Source organism: Sycon ciliatum, chromosome 7 (genome assembly GCF_964019385.1).
Source record: "Sycon ciliatum chromosome 7, ocSycCili1.1, whole genome shotgun sequence".
NCBI lineage: Eukaryota > Metazoa > Porifera > Calcarea > Leucosolenida > Sycettidae > Sycon > Sycon ciliatum.
The window spans coordinates 3,013,690-3,034,172 of NC_088649.1; the positions used below are offsets into that span (position 1 = coordinate 3,013,690).

A 20,483-nucleotide genomic window follows, 5' to 3' on the forward strand; every position below is an offset into this window, starting at 1 on the left:
GACATCTCCAAAGTGATAACGAGTTGAGCAAGACGCACACAGGCTAGTACGGGTGGATCCGATTATATGTCCAGTGCAAGAATAGTAACTTTCATTTTTCACTCACAAAGCAACTGTTCAGTACATGGGGTAGTGGTCTACCAGAGCAATCACACTCACCACCGTAGTGGTTTTCAGAAATGAGAAGAAGCAAAAAACTACACTCGCAGCCACATACAATGTAATAGATAAATAGCCGAAAAACATCTAAATCCATCAAAGAACAGCCAGCAAGCGGGAGAAAAGGCCGTTAAATCAAGTGGAACAGCATGGCCAGTGGTGAGCATGGGTGACTGGGCAGCAGGGGAGCGCCTGAAAAACAATGACTCCCTACATTCCTAGCCGCGACCGCTCAACCGGGCTAGAGGAAAAACACGCCTTTCGGCCAAAAAACCTTTCTATTTCAATAATTCCTGCCCCGCTGCCAGTCGGACCCAAGAATAGAGACAGCAAGAAAGGGTATGTAATGTCCAGTGTATGTCATAATCATAAGCCACACACATTGGCATAGAATATCAAGAAGAACAGCGGAAGACCCCCATGAAACCAGGGTGGGCGGGCACCTTTAACTACCAAGAGGAAAAACAAAGACCACGATGGCAGGTTCAATGGAGTTGCTCAGAACAAGAGAAAACGCCGTGAAAAAACAAAAACGTTCACAGGCTCAGCTCTGTCGTTACATCAAGAGGATAGAACAGTAGCAATACAAGAAGTAGCAATGATACCGTATGTCCACTACACTGCATAATTTTTATTTCTATAGGAATGATTAGAAAGGACACCAGCTATTGACACCAGGAATGTAGCCATGGTTGGTCATGACCTGAACAAACTGGCTCACATCGCTTCCAAAGTAGGCAACAATGACTTGGTGGTGGGTGATGGCATCATCATTGGTACTATCACCTGGCAAGTGAGCCTCTAGTGGCTTCCGAAGAAAGCAGTGCGGGTATTCGAGTAGCTTGGGGAAGAAGCTGGAGAAGAATGCCACATTCACAACGAACACTCCCGAGTCATACTCTCCATCGTTGAACCTATCCATTGCTGCACCAACGTAGACTGCCAGTTCGTCATGGTCGTCAAATCGGGGTCCGGAGAAGTTTCCCCAAACTGTTCCTCTCCATGGTTTACTGTATCCATGGGACATGTGCGTTGTTGCTGCATCGATGACACACTCCTCGTCGCTTGTCTCCGCTGGGCACACGGACACATCAAAACCAGGCCTAACCAATCGCCTGGCAATACCAGCCAGTTGTCCTGGTGTGATGGATATTGGAATCAGTGCTGGTAGTGGTGGTAGTGGTGGTAGCGCGTCGTCTGGTGAACGAACAGCCAGTTGTCCTGGTGTGATGGATATTGGAATCAGTGCTGGTAGTGGTGGTAGTGGTGGTAGCGCGTCGTCTGGTGAACGAACAGCAATGTCACCGTTTACATGCCGTTCACACTGTTGGCCGTGTTGCTGGTCATTGACCATGCCGTGGCCATTGTTACCACTGGTACTCATCACATGTCTGCTTGGGTGATTGCGATGTCTGCTTGGGTGATTGCGATGTCGGCTTGGGTGATTGCGGCGCTTTGCTTGACCTGCGTGTGTCGTCCGACTGTTGGTCTCGAACATTGGTTGCTCATCGGCGTCGTCATCAGTGTATCTGTAGGCACCATTGTAATCGACGTCACCATGCGCCTCACAGTCGATATCATGTTGCTGGGCTTGAGAGTAACCAACGGATCTGCGCTCATGTTCCCAAACTGGCTGCCTGCTCTTGTTACTGCTAGCCACCTGGGACAAAGCAGAGGAAGGTAGGCTCTCCTGCATTTCAAAGTCATCACCATGGAGATGATGCTTTGGCATGGTGTCCGCATTGCTGGTGCCGTTGCAGAGTATAGATTTGCCCTTGGCCAGGATCTCCTTTGCTGTCAATTGATGTATGTTCTCTGGTGGTGTTGATTCCAGAATTGCTTTCCAGAGCTGAAACACCTTCACTGCATTGTCTTCCAAAGAAATATTGTTGAACACTCGGAAATGCGACAAAGCCGTCGGAACTAACATGTTGGGGTCTTGACTGCGGATCATTCGTGCTATCTTGTACCCGCGAATATACTCATAGGCGTTGCTTCGTGACAGGCCAACCTCAGTTTTCGTCCACGCGTGAAAACAGCTAGTGCTTAGAAGATGCTCGTCGTATAGAATGGAATGGAGGGCTTGTCCGACGGCATAGTACGAACAATGTCTATTCTGCTTGATGATGCCTTTCCAGTGCAACAGCCTATCACCGACAGTCTGCGCCGTTAGTGCCGGAGCTACTCCTCCTTCACTGCTTGCTGGCAATTGCGCCTCCAGTGATGGTGGTGAATCGCAATTGACCATCACGTCCATCACCACTTCACAAGGCGAGGTCGCCCCGTGATTCTGCACAACCTTTGCTGCGGTCGACATTCTCGCTTCAGACTCTCACCTTCGTTCTTTCCTGAAGTTCTGCTTGGAAAGTTGGATGTCGTTGAGGTGCCGGTTGAGTTTCCGTCAGGCTTTTGATCAATGCACCTGTAAACAAGACAAATATACCAGTATTAAGTCAAGAAAAGAGTACTATGTGAAAACCTCTAGCTGCGAACAAGACAATAAGCCTGTATTCAATGTAGAAAGTATTCTTGCCCATGAACAAGACCCGAAACTTGTATGCCAGCGATGAAATAGGAAAATTGATTGGATGTCGTTGAGATCCCGCTTGCGTTTCCGTCAGGTTTTTAATCAATGCACCTGTGCGTTTCGGTGTTACTGTGACAAGAAAGGAAATGACACTGATAGCACTGCAGTAGCTGATAAGCTGTAAAATCCAATCTTACCGATGTGTTTTGAGTTTCTTCTCGGAAGCGATCCCCTGGCACCTCCGATACGATCGATTCGATCCCGAGCAGCTTGTCTACCACTGGTAGTTATTTATTTATTGCTCTAGACGCGGCTACTTCACAAACCTTCTTATCTTCTTCTTCAATCTAGCCGAGATGAGCGCACCGTACAGCTCCACAAGAAAACAAGGTCCAACTGAAAGAACATTAGGCTTGACTGTGGTTTATGTACAGCTGCTGAAATACAGGCGAGCTTGTCCCATTGGTCACAGCCACGCTCGACACAGGGTGTATTCCGCTTTGAAACAATCATGATGTCCAGTGGTCGCGGGGGAGTTAGACCCACTTACATGTACGTTCTCTGCTGGATTGTGCACTTCAGTATACGATGTAAATAAAATATTATTATGTAATGTCGATTACAAAATCGTCATGTGTGCTTGTGGGCTTCTTCATTGCCGCTATGGGGCTGTTAAGTGATGACGTCACAGTACCTTCGATACGCATAGCAACGATCCCACTGGGGACAAACAAAAGTAGCGTCGTCTCCACCGAACCAGTTGTCAGTGGCAACATTATAGGAATCGTGTACATTTCTTCGTTTCTTCTTTGCTGTTTTCAGTGAGTGTTTGGTTTTCTCTTTGTCCTTGATCTCGACGGTGTTGTCGTGCTCATTACCTTACTGAGGCGTCTCTTATGACTGTAGCCAGTGTCACGGAGGATTTTATTGGCGTGACGAGGTAGAACGCCGAGATCGAGCGTGAGAAACGCTCTGCATTAGTAGCTCCTGTAGAATGTCTTCTGGGATGGCGTATCCATGGTCAACAAAGCCAAGGTGCAAGACAGCATAAGAGATCGTGTAAAGGATGTGAGCTCCAAAAGGTAAGCTCCTGAACAAGTGGAAAGATATGTGTATTTACAAACTCTCTCTTCATCCATCGATTGCCGCTATGCATTGCATTTTGTCTTCACAGATAATCTGGACAAATAAATTGTAACTGGAGAGTGCAATCGTGCTTGGGACCCATCCCAATGTCATCACATGGCTGTGGTGACTAGTGTATACCTGTACCTGGGAGAGTTTTTCCTCAACTGAGACGGAGTGTAGGTGGATGGATTATGAGAAATGCGAAGATGTGGAGTAAGTTGTGTCGAAGAAATGTGTAATAAAATATAATTTACTTTACACTCAAACATACACTGCACATGTATGTACATGTACCATCATGATAATGATTCCATCTTCATATCTCCCCAACAGGTACGCCATACGCACCAAATACATGGTGTGTGTGCACACGCGCGCTTGCGGGCGCGTACATGCACACACTCTCATGCGTGGCAGAGTTGGCCGGATGAACAGACCACGCATTTGCACGAGGTGTCCGTTATGTCATTGGAATGCTGTACTTTATGACTTTATTCCAAAAGAGTATGTCTTGCCCCTGCCAAATGGAGTTTGTGTCTATGCTCAGCGGGTATCGGGCCACGACGCCACACTGCAGTCAGCCCTGGAATTAAAATAGCACTTCATGGATTATTTTAACTACTTTCCTTTGCGTTTACATGTAGTAGTTTGTTGAGCCCGTGGTTTTATTTCTGTGTTCTGTTATGATTGGCCTCTGGAAATAATCGGAGTGGATGTCATTTTTGTCATATGTGTGTGCCTTGTGCAACAGGTTCAAGGCTAGATGCACTTCACATTCGGCGTGCGATCTCGGCGTCTGGGACCTGATAACGTCTTGGTTGGATGGGTAATCGAGGATGATACTACTCGGCACACCAATGTACATGTCAATGTAATTTTTTACTTTTTCAGAGTGGTGCTTTTCAGGCACAATCTTCCTCAGCCTACTCAAGCTCAACTGATGAGGGGTGAATTCCCCGAAACACTGTGTATTGAGCAGGGAGTGGTGCTTTCTTGCAGGTTTGCCAAGTGGAAGGTGCGACGTGCTCCTCGTGTGCTCTGGATGGCAGTCGTGAGTCAGTCAAGTGTCAAGTTCGGCAAGAAGCGTGTGTTCCTAGTTGGAACAATCAACTTCATGACTATTACCGCCGAAGTCGCAACTTCTAAGTTCTTTATGTATTGTTTTAGTAATGAATTCTTTACGTAGTCATGTGGTTTGCTTCACTGTCCGAAGAGTGCTCAATAATAATCACATGTCCTTTGCGTCTCTGTGTATTATCCACATGTCCTTTGCGTCTCTGTGTATTATCCACATGTCCTTTGCGTCTCTGTGTATTATCCACATGTTCTTTGCGTCTCTGTGTATTATCCACATGTCCTTTGCGTCTCTGTGTTTTTCACTGTTTTTATTTGACATTATCTTTCTTTACGGAGTTGTTGTTGCTGTTCATTTTGCTACTCTTTCTTTTTCCCTCCCCTTATTTTTATTGATCGCCGTGGTTGGCAATCACCCACTCTCTTAACATTGGCCGGTGTTTCCACCGAGTCTTGAGATGTTGTAATAAATAAATAATACGGAGCATCAGCAAATCGAATATTCGAGTGAAATTCGAGAATCGTCACGAAAAGCACTCAATCAGTCGAAACTAGGGCTTTGTTCGACTGAAAAATGCCCGCAAACAGAAAATACTTTTCGAATACTTTTCGAATGCTCCGCGCGTGCTCTAGTACACGGCGCACTACGACTACGAGTACTCATTCTAGTTGCGCATGTAGCTACTAGTTCTTACCAGGGAGTACTACTCGTAGTTGCACATGTCAGTGCACAAGGCACAGTCGAACCGGACTTCTTGTCAATCTTGACGCTTTCCTCTCTCTCGAACTGTGAAAAGTTTTATCAAGTGTGCATTTTGTTTCATTTCAAGTATCCTGGAATCATGGCTTTGTCACCAACTACCAGCTCCGGAATGCCTCCTGCTCCCAGTTGTGCAGTAGCCCTGCTGGCGTTGTCTCGGCATCTGCGTCTATGGTGAGTTCCCCCCAGGGAGAGGGCAACTCAAAGTGTGCCAAATATTCGAGGGTCGACCTTACCATGGATCTCATTCTGCTGAGGCAGTGTAGGGCCCACCCTCAGCTATTCGTCCGCGGGTCTCCTGATATGCAAGGGATAGCGGAGGAGCTCGGCCGAGATCCGCCTTTTCAAGGGGTCTCCAAGAGAGATCCTATCGCCAATAGCCTGAATCGGATGAAGCATCCGCCGCTTCGCGTCATCCCCAAAGGCAATGAGAAACAACAGCAACTCCGTTCATTGCACATCTCAAACGCCAGTCCTCAACTGCTCAAGCTAAAAAAACTCGATTCGAAAATACTGGACTGCGCTACATGCTGAACCTCTTTTTCATTCGAATTTTCTCTCTGATTTTCTTTTTGCCATTCGAATAATCAAATCGAAAATTCGATTTGCTCATGCTCCGTAATAAAATAAACGAGAGAGCTTGAAAGCTCAGGGCCCTGCGCTATGCTTTGTTGCCTAGCTCCTCGTGCATGTTGTTAGAACTGATGGAAATGCTTTTTCCTTTGATTAGCTACATCATTGTATTGCAAAAACGTTTCAATGAGATACTGAAGTAACGTCTTCTGCATAGCTATGGGACCGGCGCTGACTCTGCCGATCACGGGCGTTCTGGAGTCAACGAGATGTCTGTTCTGACGTTTCCTGGGACCGGCGCTGACTCTGCCGATCACGGGCGTTTATCTTCTTCTTATTATTATACTGAGGGCAACTAACATCCATTCTGATTGCATTTACTCGTCTCCCTACTTCGTATTTCTTTCCAGAAAATCTCCCCATACAGCAGGGAGTCGTTTACATAATATGACTCCCTGCTATACATCTACATGACTGTATAAACGTTATAATTATTATGCTATCCGCCTACATGCGATTCCCGGGCTGGTCGACAGGCGGCCCAGCCAGCCTGCTAGTGGGATCTCGGCCTCGCACACAAATCCACACAAAATGTTACTGCACTGAATGCATTCCCCCGATACACTTCGCATATATACTCATTCTCTTGATGGTACCGTACTCTTGATGGTACGGGACAGGTACGGGATAGCGCCAGGCATGTCGATAGCACAAACAAACAAATACTTTGAAGTATATTGTGGCCAGCTGTCTTTGCTGGTACGGTACAGTACGGGACAGATACGGGATAGCGCCAGGCGTGACACAAACAAACAAACAAACAAACAAACACCAAATTAAAGCTGTGTGGACCCTGGCTAGCGCCAGACGTTACTGAAGTAACGTCTTCTGCATAGCTACGGGAATTAAAGCTGTGTGGACCCTGGCTATTCCCTTCATGGTACCGTACTCTTGATGGTACGGGACAGGTACGGGATAGCGCCAGACATGTCGATCGCACAAACAAACAAAAATATTGTGGCCAGCTGTCTTTGCTGGTACCGTACAGTACGGGACAGATACGGGATAGCGCCAGGCGTGACACAAACAAACAAACACACAAACAAACACCAAATTAAAGCTGTGTGGACCCTGGCTAGCGCCAGACGTTACTGAAGTAACGTCTTCTGCATAGCTACGGGAATAAAATAATCATTTAGGGCGGAGCATTGTACACAAGAGAGAGATTGGAAGCTTTGTTACAACTCAGAGTTGTAACAATGCTTCCAATCTCTCTCTCTTGTGTTATGTATTCTTTATGACTGTATTCTTTTTTGTATTCTTTAATAAGGGGGCGGCCTACCCATAAATTTCATATGGCATTCAATTGACCGTAACTTTGGTGTTTCTCAATGGATTTGAGTGAAATTTTGACCACACACTCCTGCCACTATGCTAGCCCTCAGGACATGATTTACAAGTTCTTGCGCATCACTGACAGGCTTTCCGGGCCGGAAAAACTCAAATTTCCGGCATAGTGCCGCGGTGTGCGAGCCACCCAGGAGCCAAACAAATGCATTTACAAATTTTTTCACATTTTCGTGCCCATTCTGTCCGTGCGCGGGACCCAAACCTAAAACAAGTCCAGAAGCAGCGATGGGTAGTGGGGTAGGGCCCCTCAACGTGGCCCTGCAATCTGTCACAACGGAACGAGTGGGCGTTCTCTCACAGACTCCCACAGACCCAAGTCAATTTTTGAATTTTTTTAGGTTTAGCACGTGCTACGAGGTCGTACCTTTGATACAATATCCAGTGCTGGGACGTCCACAGCAAGCCATTTCCACAGCGCTGCACACAAATCCAGGATACCCTCAGAAACCGGCAAAGACTAACACTCATGTTCCGCTACTGCCTAGTACTGAATCCTACCTGACTTATTGACACGACTGAAACTTGCCAAAGTCACTGAATCAACGTCAACTACAATAATCAAGCCACATATCTGCAACGTCACGAGGGTGCTGGCAAAAGTCCTGCCGCCGTGCAGCCCAATACGTGGCTCAAAAACGTGATATTTTGGACTTGGAGCACAATACTGCACACTTTCGCGTGTTTCCATGATACGACAAGTTGCGCACGGTCTGCTCACATTCAAATACAGTGCTGCCAACAAATGACAGCGCGCAACAAAAAAATCTTTCCTTACAAGGGCACATTTTTCGGCCATAACTCTTGAACGGCTGGTCAGATCGGGACAAGATTTTCAGAGATTATGCAGCTGTTCATGCTCTTTCAACTGATGTAGCACTCGATATGAATTTACAAATTCGATTTTCAGGGATTTTACGACCAGGCTGCCCCCTTAACTGCAAATAAGAGAGTAATAAGAGTAATAATGAATAATCTACCTTCGAACAAGACGAGAAACCTGTCAGCAGTATAGGAATAAACGTCTACATGCGAACAAGACAGCAATATGAGTAATATGAAAACTCTAGTTGATTCAAATGGTGGTCACACCTGGCACAGTGGCAGTATGGCGGTAAATACATATCTTACATTGCAGCCTAGAGAGCGTGTGAGGGCAGTTATTCTAGCACATAGCTCTCCTTCTCACCACCACCAGCACACCATCAGTTCGCGCCTTGCGCCTAGTCGATGCATGGCTGGTGGTATCCGACAAAGCAGGCTGGCCCATACTGCCAGGTGTGTGTTTTACCAACAGTTGAATCAAGCATAAGTACTGCTGCATTGGTGTCTTCAACTGCATATCTCATGAATACCCTCTGCCTGCGAAAAAGACGAGAAACTAACTTGTCAGCAGTAAAGGAAACTTCTAGCTGCGAACAAGACAAGCAGACCTCCACCCGTAATCCGAGCATGCATTACAGTCTATGCACAGTTGAGTCACAGTGTACAGTGGATACATTTGTATACTGAGCTTGGTGTACGCCCACACAGTGTCATGTACTGAGCTTGATGAGCTTGATTCTACATTATGCGGCGCCAGACATTACTGCAATGTACGCCCACACGTCCCCCAGCTAGTACAGGGCAGTATAGCTGATATCAAAATGCCAACAAACGTCCTGAAGACGTCGTTGGCAGAGCGACTTATCGTACTTGTAGTGAGTTTTAGGTACACCTTTCCATCTAAGATATTTCTAGTGGATCTCGCTAAGTGTGTATTGTGACACTAGTACTCACTCAGCTGAAGCACACTGTTACAGCCTGTTGGAAAAGAAATTAGAACTTCCTAGTCAAAGAGATAAGAAACAGAACTTACTCACTGCAGCTGTTCAGCAGTGCTTCAGTTCTTCCAGTGTCCAAGAACGTCCAGCCTATCCTTCATAAACCTGTACATGCACAGACAGAAACACGAGCAGTTGCTGTTTCCTAACTCTGAGTTTCACGAACTGAATCGATCATTAGACGAAAATTTAACCAGTAATAGAAATTTAATGTACATACAGGTAGCGGCACTTCTCTTCCGCAATCTTGGAATACTCAAAATCTCCAATTGAACAACACGTGTGGCCTTTTCCTCCTTCTACTATTGCCTCAAATTTCCACGGTTTCCTTTCCTAAAGAATGGCGTTGTAACTTGACTGTATTATTAGTGGCCTGTACGCTACAATAAACTGTGACATACATATAGACACAAAATTACCTGTGCGTGTTCTACAAAAGTCAAAGAAATACAGACAGCAGAGCTAACCTTTCTCAACGCGAAGAATGTAGTTATGGTGCCACGGGTACGTTTACAGCTACTATACTCCCAGCTGTAGCACGTATTGAGAGCTGATGTGCGGGGTAGCGCGGCGCCCACATATCTTCCACTTGAACTCTGAGCTTCATGCGGCGCTAGGCAATCATCAGACACTTGAACTGATACTCGGATCTACCCAGCAGTAATTGCCAGTATGCTTATGATAGCACCCGCTACGACTGGTACGACCATGGCCGTACCATTTTTCGAAAAGCGCGGTCCACCCGAAACGTGCAAAACCGTAATAAAAAAATCAGGATCCATCGATGCATAAGCACCCTTCCAAAACCCCTCCCACGCCCCTGTTATCAAGATATAGCCTTAAGGCCATACTAGTAAGCATAAACAAATTCAGCGCTAAATCTGGTGACGTAATTTTTGGGGAGAAAGCTGGCTCAGGCCAACGTCACCGGATTTATCATTGTTATTATTTGTAGTCAAGTGGTTTGCTTCACTGTCCGAAGACTGCTCAATGCCCATGTAGGGCAGAGCCTTGTACACAAGAACAAGAGAGAGAGATTGAAAGCTTTGTTACAACTCTGAGTTTCACGTATTACTACGATCAATAAAAATAGGCCTCGACCAAATATGGTTGCGCATATTTCCGCATATATGGCATATTGAGGGACAAAGGTAATATTGGAATAAAGCCAGCATATAATTCAAATATTCTAAAGAAAATGAGGCCAAAACAATCATATTATGGACAAAATGCGTTCAGAAATACCTTTTATGGATGAATTTGGAATGGTTGAGGCGTTTGCTACATTTCCCCATGGATGAACACTATCTACTACGGTTGCTGGGGACACACCCCAGCCATACTATTCCGCATGTGTTTTGATATGCACCATATAGTACTGGGGCCAATTCAAAAAATCGACCTCTAAAATACATGCCTTGACACATGTTGGCTAACAAGGATTTTTCGGTGTTATTTGATAGATAATGTCTTCAAGAGCATCTTGGCCCAGTATGGCGAGTCCAATCGCGTCCAAAGGTCCCGAAATCACCCTCGATAGGAATACAAAATTGCCGAAAAAACTAAGTTCTCATCGGCTATATTCAAGCATTTTCAAGACTTTCTCGGTACTATATTGACTGGACCTGGGAGTTTTTACCCTTTTATGTGCCAGGAGCTATAGTAACACCGTACATACACAGGATGCGAACCGACGCGTACACTGATTTTGTGCGAGAGTTGGAAAGATTGAGCATCAAGATTAGTACCGTAGTGTAGTTGTGACATACCAGAAATGTGTTACCTCGTTTGGACACTTTCTTCAAAGTTTTGCATTGACTCGCTGGTGCTTTTGCTGTCGGAACGTCCACGAATGGATCGATGCTAAATTCAGCAGAACCTTCATTACAATGTCATCTTGGCTCCCCGGAAAAGTAGGCATGATTCCAACAAGGAGCAGCACAACAATTATGTGTGGAAAGCAGGGGAAAGTCATCATAGCTTGCCAAGCCAGTTGTAACTACTTGTATTCGTAGGACTAATCTACAACCGTGGAAAGTTTCAGACCTGGCTAACTTCATCGGGCTGGAATGAAGGCATTTACTTTGCGAGTACTGCTGCACAGGAGGTGTTACAGTGGACGAGCATTTGATTCGAATCTACAAGAGCGGCTAGTGTTAGTACCATGATTTGAACACACCGACCGTGGTGATCAGCTACCATTATCACAAAGCCTATTTGCCAGCTCAACAGCTCTAGGACAACTGCCTTAGGAGTGCCATGCTGCAGTGAGAGGGAGTAGCTATGTGGTGTGGAGTGTTACAAAAACGAAATCCGAGTACCTGGAGGTAACCTATCCCAATATGCAACACCAGCAGTAGAAGAATCATTTCCTTGTCGCAGAATTTGATGGCTGGGCCTAGGCAGTGTGAAACTACAGTTATACTTATAAAACACTAACTGCAAGAAAGAGTCCGATGTCCAATGTCGTTGCTTGTCTCTCCTGAACTGATCACGGCACGTAGTTGATGCGATTCAAGAGCGGTGGTGAAGAGAGGGAAAACATGTTCATGTAATACCTCATGAACTAGTGGCTAAAGAATTGTCCCTGACTGCAGAGCCAATAGTGATGGTGTAGGTGGCGGAGTAGAGATGGGCTCAGCTGTACGGCGTAGAGTTTCCGAAGCTCAGATGGAAGAACAACTTCAGTTAAAGTGAAACACATGGATGCTAAATATGGTAGTAAAGACACACCTGGCAATATGGCGGTAAACACACGCCTGCCCACACATGCTCTCTAGGCTGCAAAGTTCTGGCACAGAGCTCTCCTTCTCACCACCACCACCATCAGTTCGCGCCTGGCGCCTGGCCGATGCATGGCTGGCGGTATCCGGCATAGCAGGCTGGTACATCAAGTAGCGCATGGCACATAGATGATGACACAGCAACGACATAGCTCGATTGCGACGTACGTTTCGTCCCCGCTGGACTCATCAGGCAATCTTCTTCTTGGATGTCTTCATACGGAGCTTGACTCGGGAGAATGAAGTTGAAGACACCACTGCAGCTGTACTTATGGTTGCTAAATATGGTGGTAAAGACACACCTGGCAATATGGCGGTAAACACACGCCTGCCCACACACGCTCTCTAGGCTGCAAAGTTCTGGCACAGAGCTCTCCTTCTCACCACCACCACCATCAGTTCGCGCCTGGCGCCTGGTCGATGCATGGCTGGCGGTATCCGGCATAGCAGGCTGGTACATCAAGTAGCGCATGGCACATAGATGATGACACAGCAACGACATAGCTCGATTGCGATGTACGATTCTCCCAAAACACATGGAAGCGAAAGTATTCGCATCACAATGTTGGGATCGATCAGCTTTTTAAACTGCAGCTATTCACATGTGAGCGTTGTCCAACTGCAGCCTTGAATGACAAGCTAGCCAATGTTTGGACTGTTTTATGCAAAGGATTTTGGTATTTTCATTTTCATCATTTTTCGTTACAGCACTGCCATCGCATACAAGTAGTGTTGTCCTTCTTACATCGCTGCAAGATCTATCGTATTATCTACACGTACTTCGAGTAAATTAGTTCAGGTTGAAACTGTCCTATAGCACTTCGTTCCTTAGACTCTGACAGTTTCCTACCACCTTTTCCTTCTCCTGTTAGTATTTGGGTTACAATACCTATTCTCTCAGTTGAAGTGTAACGCCGAACCGTCTGACGCTTCTCTCGTGTTTGCAGTCTGATTATAGTAATGCATGCCTGTTAATAGTCTCATGTACCTGCTAGCTGCACGTACATGTACACGTACCTCAATGCTAACATTCGACGCGACATGTACTGTGCATGTACATGTCCAGTAGCCAAGTTTCACTGCACCTTGGAAATCTTGTTTTGACACTGTTAAAGTACAGTACTTGTTGCCGTACTGTATCTACTGCTTATTCTGAGCAAAATGAGGTGCTACTTGGCCATATACGTGTCAGTAAAAATGGATATAGGAGCAATTCTAGTTGGGTTGCTATGGTAATAACGGCCTTTTCTATTTTGATGTTTTTCACCATGTTCGGACACAATCCGGCAATCGAAACCTATGCCATCGTGTTCAGGAGGCAAAAACCATCCAGGAATGATCATAAAATCTATGTTAGCAAACATGTGTCAAGTAAAAGTGAGAAATTTCAAATGGGCCCTAGGACTAATAAGCATGATAGCCGTGAAGCCAATGAATATTCCAAGGTTCTAATTCTACTGAAATGATCTACACTTTCTGCTTATGTCGAGCATTTTTTGGCATATTTGGCATATCTTTTTGCATATCTTGCTAAGCCTTTGGCATATTATGGACGTTTTCCCTGATATGCGACGAGCATGATATGCTCCTTTTTTTAGCATATTTGGTCGAGGCCTAGCTACGATCATCAGGCAGGGGGGTTCCCTGATGATCGTAGTAATACTTGAAACTCAGAGTTGTAACAAAGCATCCAATCTCTCTCTTGTGTATTATTATTTGTATTTGTCCGTTGGGACCATCTTGTAGTAACGCGTATAGCCGATTGGTTTCTAGTCTTGCGTGCGAATCATGAGGTTTCATAGCAAAACCTGTGCTGGTAACAGGGAGTGTGTTTAGTGCGGCAGTGAACTGGTTACAGTGTACTCATTTGCTCGGTGTGAGCTGGCAATGCACTTCCATGTCCATGATCTAGTCCATGTAGCGAGTTTTAAGTACACGGTTACATGATGATGTTAGTTTGACAGCATGAAACAAGGTGGAGGACACTGTGTTCGCAAACAGTCACCTTACTAGAACTACAACCATCCAGGGTTGGTAGAGCCCCGGTCCGTTGGGACCATCTGAACCATAATTATGCGTGTTGAACCCGGTTCTATAATACTACACTGCTGGCAACTGAAATCCGACCCCTGAGCGGTGCGCTCACATCGCAAAGACCCAACACGGGATGGTGAAACTAGGAAACAGAATAATAATCTGATATCGATACTAGTAATGTGCATCCACCGCTCAGGTGGTCGGATTTCAGTTGCCAGCGTGACTGTGGCATTAAGTAAGTAAATTATCGTATCCGTTCCCGAAGGGAACTCACGACGGCCGCTAACACCCGATAAACCCTAGCGGCAGATGCAGCGCCTTACGGTGGGGGTGAGTGGGCAAGTCTCACAACCACTGGCACAAGTGCCGAAAACGACCCCATTAGCTGCATCCATGTACCCCTTGTGCCTGGCCACAAGTTCCCAGTTGACTGTGGGTAGCAGCACGGCTGGAAAAACCGCTCCCAGGCAGGACTTGAACCAGGTACCTCTCGTATCTCAATCATGGTCTTTGACCAACCCACTGTGCCTGCCTGGTTGCATTGGGTTATAGAATACCACTACTACATGGTCTAGCTTTGGGAAAGGGTTACATGTGACATCTCCAAAGTGATAACGAGTTGAGCAAGACGCACACAGGCTGGTACGGGTGGATCCGATTATATGTCCAGTGCAAGAATAGTAACTTTCATTTTTCACTCACAAAGCAACTGTTCAGTATATGGGGTAGTGATCTACCAGAGCAATCACACTCACCACCGTAGTGGTTTTCCAGAAATGAGTAGAAGCAAAAAACTACACTCGCAGCCACATACAATGTAATAGATAAATAGCCGAAAAACATCTAAATCCATCAAAGAACAGCCAGCAAGCGGGAGAAAAGGCCGTTAAATCAAGTGGAACAGCATGGCCAGTGGTGAGCATGGGTGACTGGGCAGCAGGGGAGCGCCTGAAAAACAATGACTCCCTACATTCCTAGCCGCGACCGCTCAACCGGGCTAGAGGAAAAACACGCCTTTCGGCCAAAAAACCTTTCTATTTCAATAATTCCTGCCCCGCTGCCAGTCGGACCCAAGAATAGAGACAGCAAGAAAGGGTATGTAATGTCCAGTGTATGTCATAATCATAAGCCACACACATTGGCATAGAATATCAAGAAGAACAGCGGAAGACCCCCATGAAACCAGGGTGGGCGGGCACCTTTAACTACCAAGAGGAAAAACAAAGACCACGATGGCAGGTTCAATGGAGTTGCTCAGAACAAGAGAAAACGCCGTGAAAAAACAAAAACGTTCACAGGCTCAGCTCTGTCGTTACATCAAGAGGATAGAACAGTAGCAATACAAGAAGTAGCAATGATACCGTATGTCCACTACACTGCATAATTTTTATTTCTATAGGAATGATTAGAAAGGACACCAGCTATTGACACCAGGAATGTAGCCATGGTTGGTCATGACCTGAACAAACTGGCTCGCATCGCTTCCAAAGTAGGCAACAATGACTTGGTGGTGGGTGATGGCATCATCATTGGTACTATCACCTGGCAAGTAAGCCTCTAGTGGCTTCCGAAGAAAGCAGTGCGGGTATTGGAGTAGCTTGGGGAAGAAGCTGGAGAAGAATGCCACATTCACAACGAACACTCCCGAGTCATACTCTCCAGCCTTGAACTTATCCATTGCTGCACCAACGTAGACTGCCAGTTCATCATGGTCGTCAAAGCGGGGTCCGGAGAAGTTTCCCCAAACTGTTCCTCTCCATGGTTTCATGTATCCATGGGACATGTGCGTTGTTTCTGCATCGATGACACACTCCTCGTCGCTTGTCTCCGCTGGGCACACGGACACATCAAAACCAGGCCTAACCAATCGCCTGGCAATACCAGCCAGTTGTCCTGGTGTGATGGATATTGGAATCAGTGCTGGTAGTGGTGGTAGTGGTGGTAGCGCGTCGTCTGGTGAACGAACAGCAATGTCACCGTTTACACGCCGTTCACACTGTTGGCCGTGTTGCTGGTCATTGACCATGCCGTGGCCATTGTTACCACTGGTACTCCTCACATGTCCGCTTGGGTGATTGCGATGTCTGCTTGGGTGATTGCGATGTCTGCTTGGGTGATTGCGATGTCTGCTTGGGTGATTGCGGCGCTTTGCTTGACCTGCGTGTGTCGTCCGACTGTTGGTCTCGAACATTGGTTGCTCATCGGCGTCGTCATCAGTGTAGCTGTAGGCACCATTGTAATCAACGTCACCATGCGCCTCACAGTCGATATCATGTTGCTCGGCTTGAGAGTAACCAACGGATCTGCGCTCATGTTCCCAAACTGGCTGCCTGCGCTTGTTACTGCTAGCCATCTGGGACAAAGCAGAGGAAGGTAGGCTCTCCTGCATTTCAAAGTCATCACCATGGAGATGATGCTTTGGCATGGTGTCCGCATTGCTGGTGCCGTTGCAGAGTATAGATTTGCCCTTGGCCAGGATCTCCTTTGCTGTCAATTGATGTATGTTCTCTGGTGGTGTTGATTCCAGAATTGCTTTCCAGAGCTGAAACACCTTCACTGCATTGTCTTCCAAAGAAATATTGTTGAACACTCGGAAATGCGACAAAGCCGTCGGAACTAACATGTTGGGGTCTTGACTGCGGATCATTCGTGCTATCTTGTACCCGCGAATATACTCATAGGCGTTGCTTCGTGACAGGCCAACCTCAGTTTTCGTCCACGCGTGAAAACAGCTAGTGCTTAGAAGATGCTCGTCGTATAGAATGGAATGGAGGGCTTGTCCGACGGCATAGTACGAATAATGTCTATTCTGCTTGATGATGCCTTTCCAGTGCAACAGCCTATCACCGACAGTCTGCGCCGTTAGTGCCGGAGCTACTCCTTCACTGCTTGCTGGCAATTGCGCCTCCAGTAATGGTGGTGAATCCCGATTGACCATCACGTCCATCACCACTTCATACGGTGAGGTCGCCCCGTGATTCTGCACAACCTTTGCTGCGGTCGACATTCTCGCTTCAGACTCTCACCTTCGTTCTTTCCTGAAGTTCTGCTTGGAAAGTTGGATGTCGTTGAGGTGCCGGTTGAGTTTCCGTCAGGCTTTTGATCAATGCACCTGTAAACAAGACAAATATACCAGTATTAAGTCAAGAAAAGAGTACTATGTGAAAACCTCTAGCTGCGAACAAGACAATAAGCCTGTATTCAATGTAGAAAGTATTCTTGCCCATGAACAAGACCCGAAACTTGTATGCCAGCGATGAAATAGGAAAATTGATTGGATGTCGTTGAGATCCCGCTTGCGTTTCCGTCAGGTTTTTAATCAATGCACCTGTGCGTTTCGGTGTTACTGTGACAAGAAAGGAAATGACACTGATAGCACTGCAGTAGCTGATAAGCTGTAAAATCCAATCTTACCGATGTGTTTTGAGTTTCTTCTCGGAAGCGATCCCCTGGCACCTCCGATACGATCGATTCGATCCCGAGCAGCTTGTCTACCACTGGTAGTTATTTATTTATTGCTCTAGACGCGGCTACTTCACAAACCTTCTTATCTTCTTCTTCAATCTAGCCGAGATGAGCGCACCGTACAGCTCCACAAGAAAACAAGGTCCAACTGAAAGAACATTAGGCTTGACTGTGGTTTATGTACAGCTGCTGAAATACAGGCGAGCTTGTCCCATTGCCATTGGTCACAGCCATGCTCGGCACAGGGTGTATTCCGCTTTGGAACAATCATGATGTCCAGTGGTCGCGGGGGAGTTAGACCCACTTACGTTCTCTGCTGGATTGTGCACTTCAGTGTACGATGTAAATAAAATATTATTATGTAATGTCGATTACAAAATCGTCATGTGTGCTTGTGGGCTTCTTCATTGCCGCTATGGGGCTGTTAAGTGATAACGTCACAGTACCTTCGATACGCATAGCAACGATCCCACTGGGGACAAACAAAAGTAGCGTCGTCTCCACCGAACCAGTTGTCAGTGGCAACATTATAGGAATCGTGTACATTTCTTCGTTTCTTCTTTGCTGTTTTCAGTGAGTGTTTGGTTTTCTCTTTGTCCTTGATCTCGACGGTGTTGTCGTGCTCATTACCTTACTGAGGCGTCTCTTATGACTGTAGCCAGTGTCACGGAGGATTTTATTGGCGTGACGAGGTAGAACGCCGAGATCGAGCGTGAGAAACGCTCTGCATTAGTAGCTCCTGTAGAATGTCTTCTGGGATGGCGTATCCATGGTCAACAAAGCCAAGGTGCAAGACAGCATAAGAGATCGTGTAAACGATGTGAACTCCAAAAGGTAAGCTCCTGAACAAGTGGAAAGATATGTGTATTTACAAACTCTCTCTTCATCCATCGATTGCCGCTATGCATTGCATTTTGTCTTCACAGATAATCTGGAGAAATAAATTGTAACTGGAGAGTGCAATCGTGCTTGGGACCCATCCCAATGTCATCACATGGCTGTGGTGACTAGTGTATACCTGTACCTGGGAGAGTTTTTCCTCAACTGAGACGGAGTGTAGGTGGATGGATTATGAGAAATGCGAAGATGTGGAGTAAGTTGTGTCGAAGAAATGTGTAATAAAATATAATTTACTTTACACTCAAACATACACTGCACATGTATGTACATGTACCATCATGATAATGATTCCATCTTCATATCTCCCCAACAGGTACGCCATACGCGCCAAATACATGGTGTGTGTGCACACGCGCGCTTGCGGGCGCGTACATGCACACACTCTCATGCGTGGCAGAGTTGGCCGGATGAACAGACCACGCATTTGCACGAGGTGTCCGTTATGTCATTGGAATGCTGTACTTTATGACTTTATTCCAAAATAGTATGTCTTGCCCCTGCCAAATGGAGTTTGTGTCTATGCTCAGCGGGTATCGGGCCACGACGCCACACTGCAGTCAGCCCTGGAATTAAAATAGCACTTCATGGATTATTTTAACTACTTTCCTTTGCGTTTACATGTAGTACTTTGTTGAGCCCGTGGTTTTATTTCTGTGTTCTGTTATGATTGGCCTCTGGAAATAATCGGAGTGGATGTCATCTTTGTCATATGTGTGTGCCTTGTGCAACAGGTTCAAGGCTAGATGCACTTCACATTCGGCGTGCGATCTCGGCGTCTGGGACCTGATAACGTCTTGGTTGGATGGGTAATCGAGGATGATACTACTCGGCACACCAATGTACATGTCAATGTAATTTTTTACTTTTTCAGAGCTGCACTATTTACGGAAGAATGTGTCTGTTAGAGAGGAAATAAATAGTATTCACAAACAAGTCCCACTTATTGTTTCTGTTCGTACAAGGAAATTGCAATTTTTTGGTCATATTGTTCGTTCCGGCTGTTTGTCATTGACTGTTCTTCAGGGTTGTGTTGCTGGAGGTCGTGGCCGAGGCAGGCTCAGAATGTCATGGCTTGATAATATTATTTCATGGACTGCACTTGACGTGCAGTCCCTGCTCGCTGCTGCACACGATCGATTTTTATGGCGCCCGCTTGTTCATACTTTCTCCGTGACGCCCCAACGGCCTTAGGGTGATGGGCTTGTGATGATGACTATTTACGTCTTGATGCTTACTTCGGTGCTAGCGTGTTTCCCCCGGATTATTTCTATCATCATGCGTGTTCTTGGGCTGAGCGATCACATGCACGAGTGTGCAGCTATAACCCCGTGTATCTTTGGTTACACTTTGTTCTGCAATGCATGTACCTTGTAACAGTATGTGCTTGCACTGCTTTGTGTGGCCTGCGTATTTCAGGACTATTCAGTGCATTAGACCCAGGTTGGTTTGGTTGCCGGATGATCTCTTGTTGCGTCGCTCTGTGTTTTGTATTCATCAATTTTTGGGCTTGAGAATTGAGCTGGTGTGTGGTTCCTAATATCAAAACATCATGCTGGTGCTGTGTGTTTTGATTATCGACTGTCCGAGCAGTCGCGATTCATTACCAGAACGGTCAATACTGTAGTCTCTTGACGTGTTTGTCTTTTTGTGTTTTCGCCGGGGGAATTAGCGGTGACGTTGCGGTGACCCTGCCTCTGCATCTGACTTCATGTCCCCAGGATCTGGTGCAGATACACCAGACAGTCACTTCCTGTAAACACGCAAACAGCAAAAGAAGAGATCCCGCAAATCAGGAAAAAACATTGTGGAAAATATCGAGTAGAACATACACCATTCAATAATCTGGA

General features: G+C 46.2%; 2 protein-coding genes and 1 long non-coding RNA gene across 6 annotated transcripts; 1 reads left to right on the plus strand and 2 right to left on the minus strand.

Annotated features, from left to right (window-relative positions):
- Positions 1-138: 138 nt before the first annotated feature.
- LOC135820738 (uncharacterized) lies at positions 139-9,558 on the minus strand. 3 transcript variants are annotated; one of them, XM_065333750.1, is made up of 2 exons: positions 9,487-9,558; positions 139-2,581 (listed from the first exon to the last, which is right to left on the minus strand). In XM_065333750.1, the coding sequence occupies exon 2, from the start codon at positions 2,474-2,476 to the stop codon at positions 809-811; it is 1,668 nt and encodes a 555-aa protein (XP_065189822.1). In that variant the 5' UTR covers positions 2,477-2,581; positions 9,487-9,558; the 3' UTR covers positions 139-808. The 3 variants fall into 3 exon arrangements, with proteins under 3 accessions (XP_065189822.1, XP_065189820.1, XP_065189821.1); XM_065333748.1 differs by lacking the exon at positions 9,487-9,558 and adding an exon at positions 2,884-3,092; XM_065333749.1 differs by lacking the exon at positions 9,487-9,558 and adding an exon at positions 3,013-3,085.
- Positions 9,559-14,990: 5,432 nt separating this feature from the next.
- LOC135820740 (uncharacterized) lies at positions 14,991-17,910 on the minus strand. Of its 2 annotated transcripts, none has more exons than XM_065333751.1 (2): positions 17,686-17,910; positions 14,991-17,383 (listed from the first exon to the last, which is right to left on the minus strand). In XM_065333751.1, exon 2 carries the CDS (start codon positions 17,276-17,278, stop codon positions 15,677-15,679), a length of 1,602 nt encoding a protein of 533 aa, XP_065189823.1. In that variant the 5' UTR covers positions 17,279-17,383; positions 17,686-17,910; the 3' UTR covers positions 14,991-15,676. The 2 variants fall into 2 exon arrangements, with proteins under 2 accessions (XP_065189823.1, XP_065189824.1); XM_065333752.1 differs by having other exon boundaries at positions 17,815-17,904.
- A 566-nt stretch (positions 17,911-18,476) lies between these two features.
- Positions 18,477-20,239, plus strand: LOC135821484 (uncharacterized). The gene is made up of 2 exons (XR_010554371.1): positions 18,477-18,829; positions 19,368-20,239. It is a non-coding gene; the product is annotated as an uncharacterized LOC135821484 (long non-coding RNA).
- The last annotated feature ends 244 nt before the right edge of the window (positions 20,240-20,483 follow it).

Coding starts and splice junctions, on each gene's coding strand:
- LOC135820740 (XM_065333751.1), bottom strand. CDS start 17,278: ATGTCGACCGCAGCAAAGGTTGTGCAGAATCACGGGGCGACCTCACCG.
- LOC135820738 (XM_065333750.1), bottom strand. CDS start 2,476: ATGTCGACCGCAGCAAAGGTTGTGCAGAATCACGGGGCGACCTCGCCT.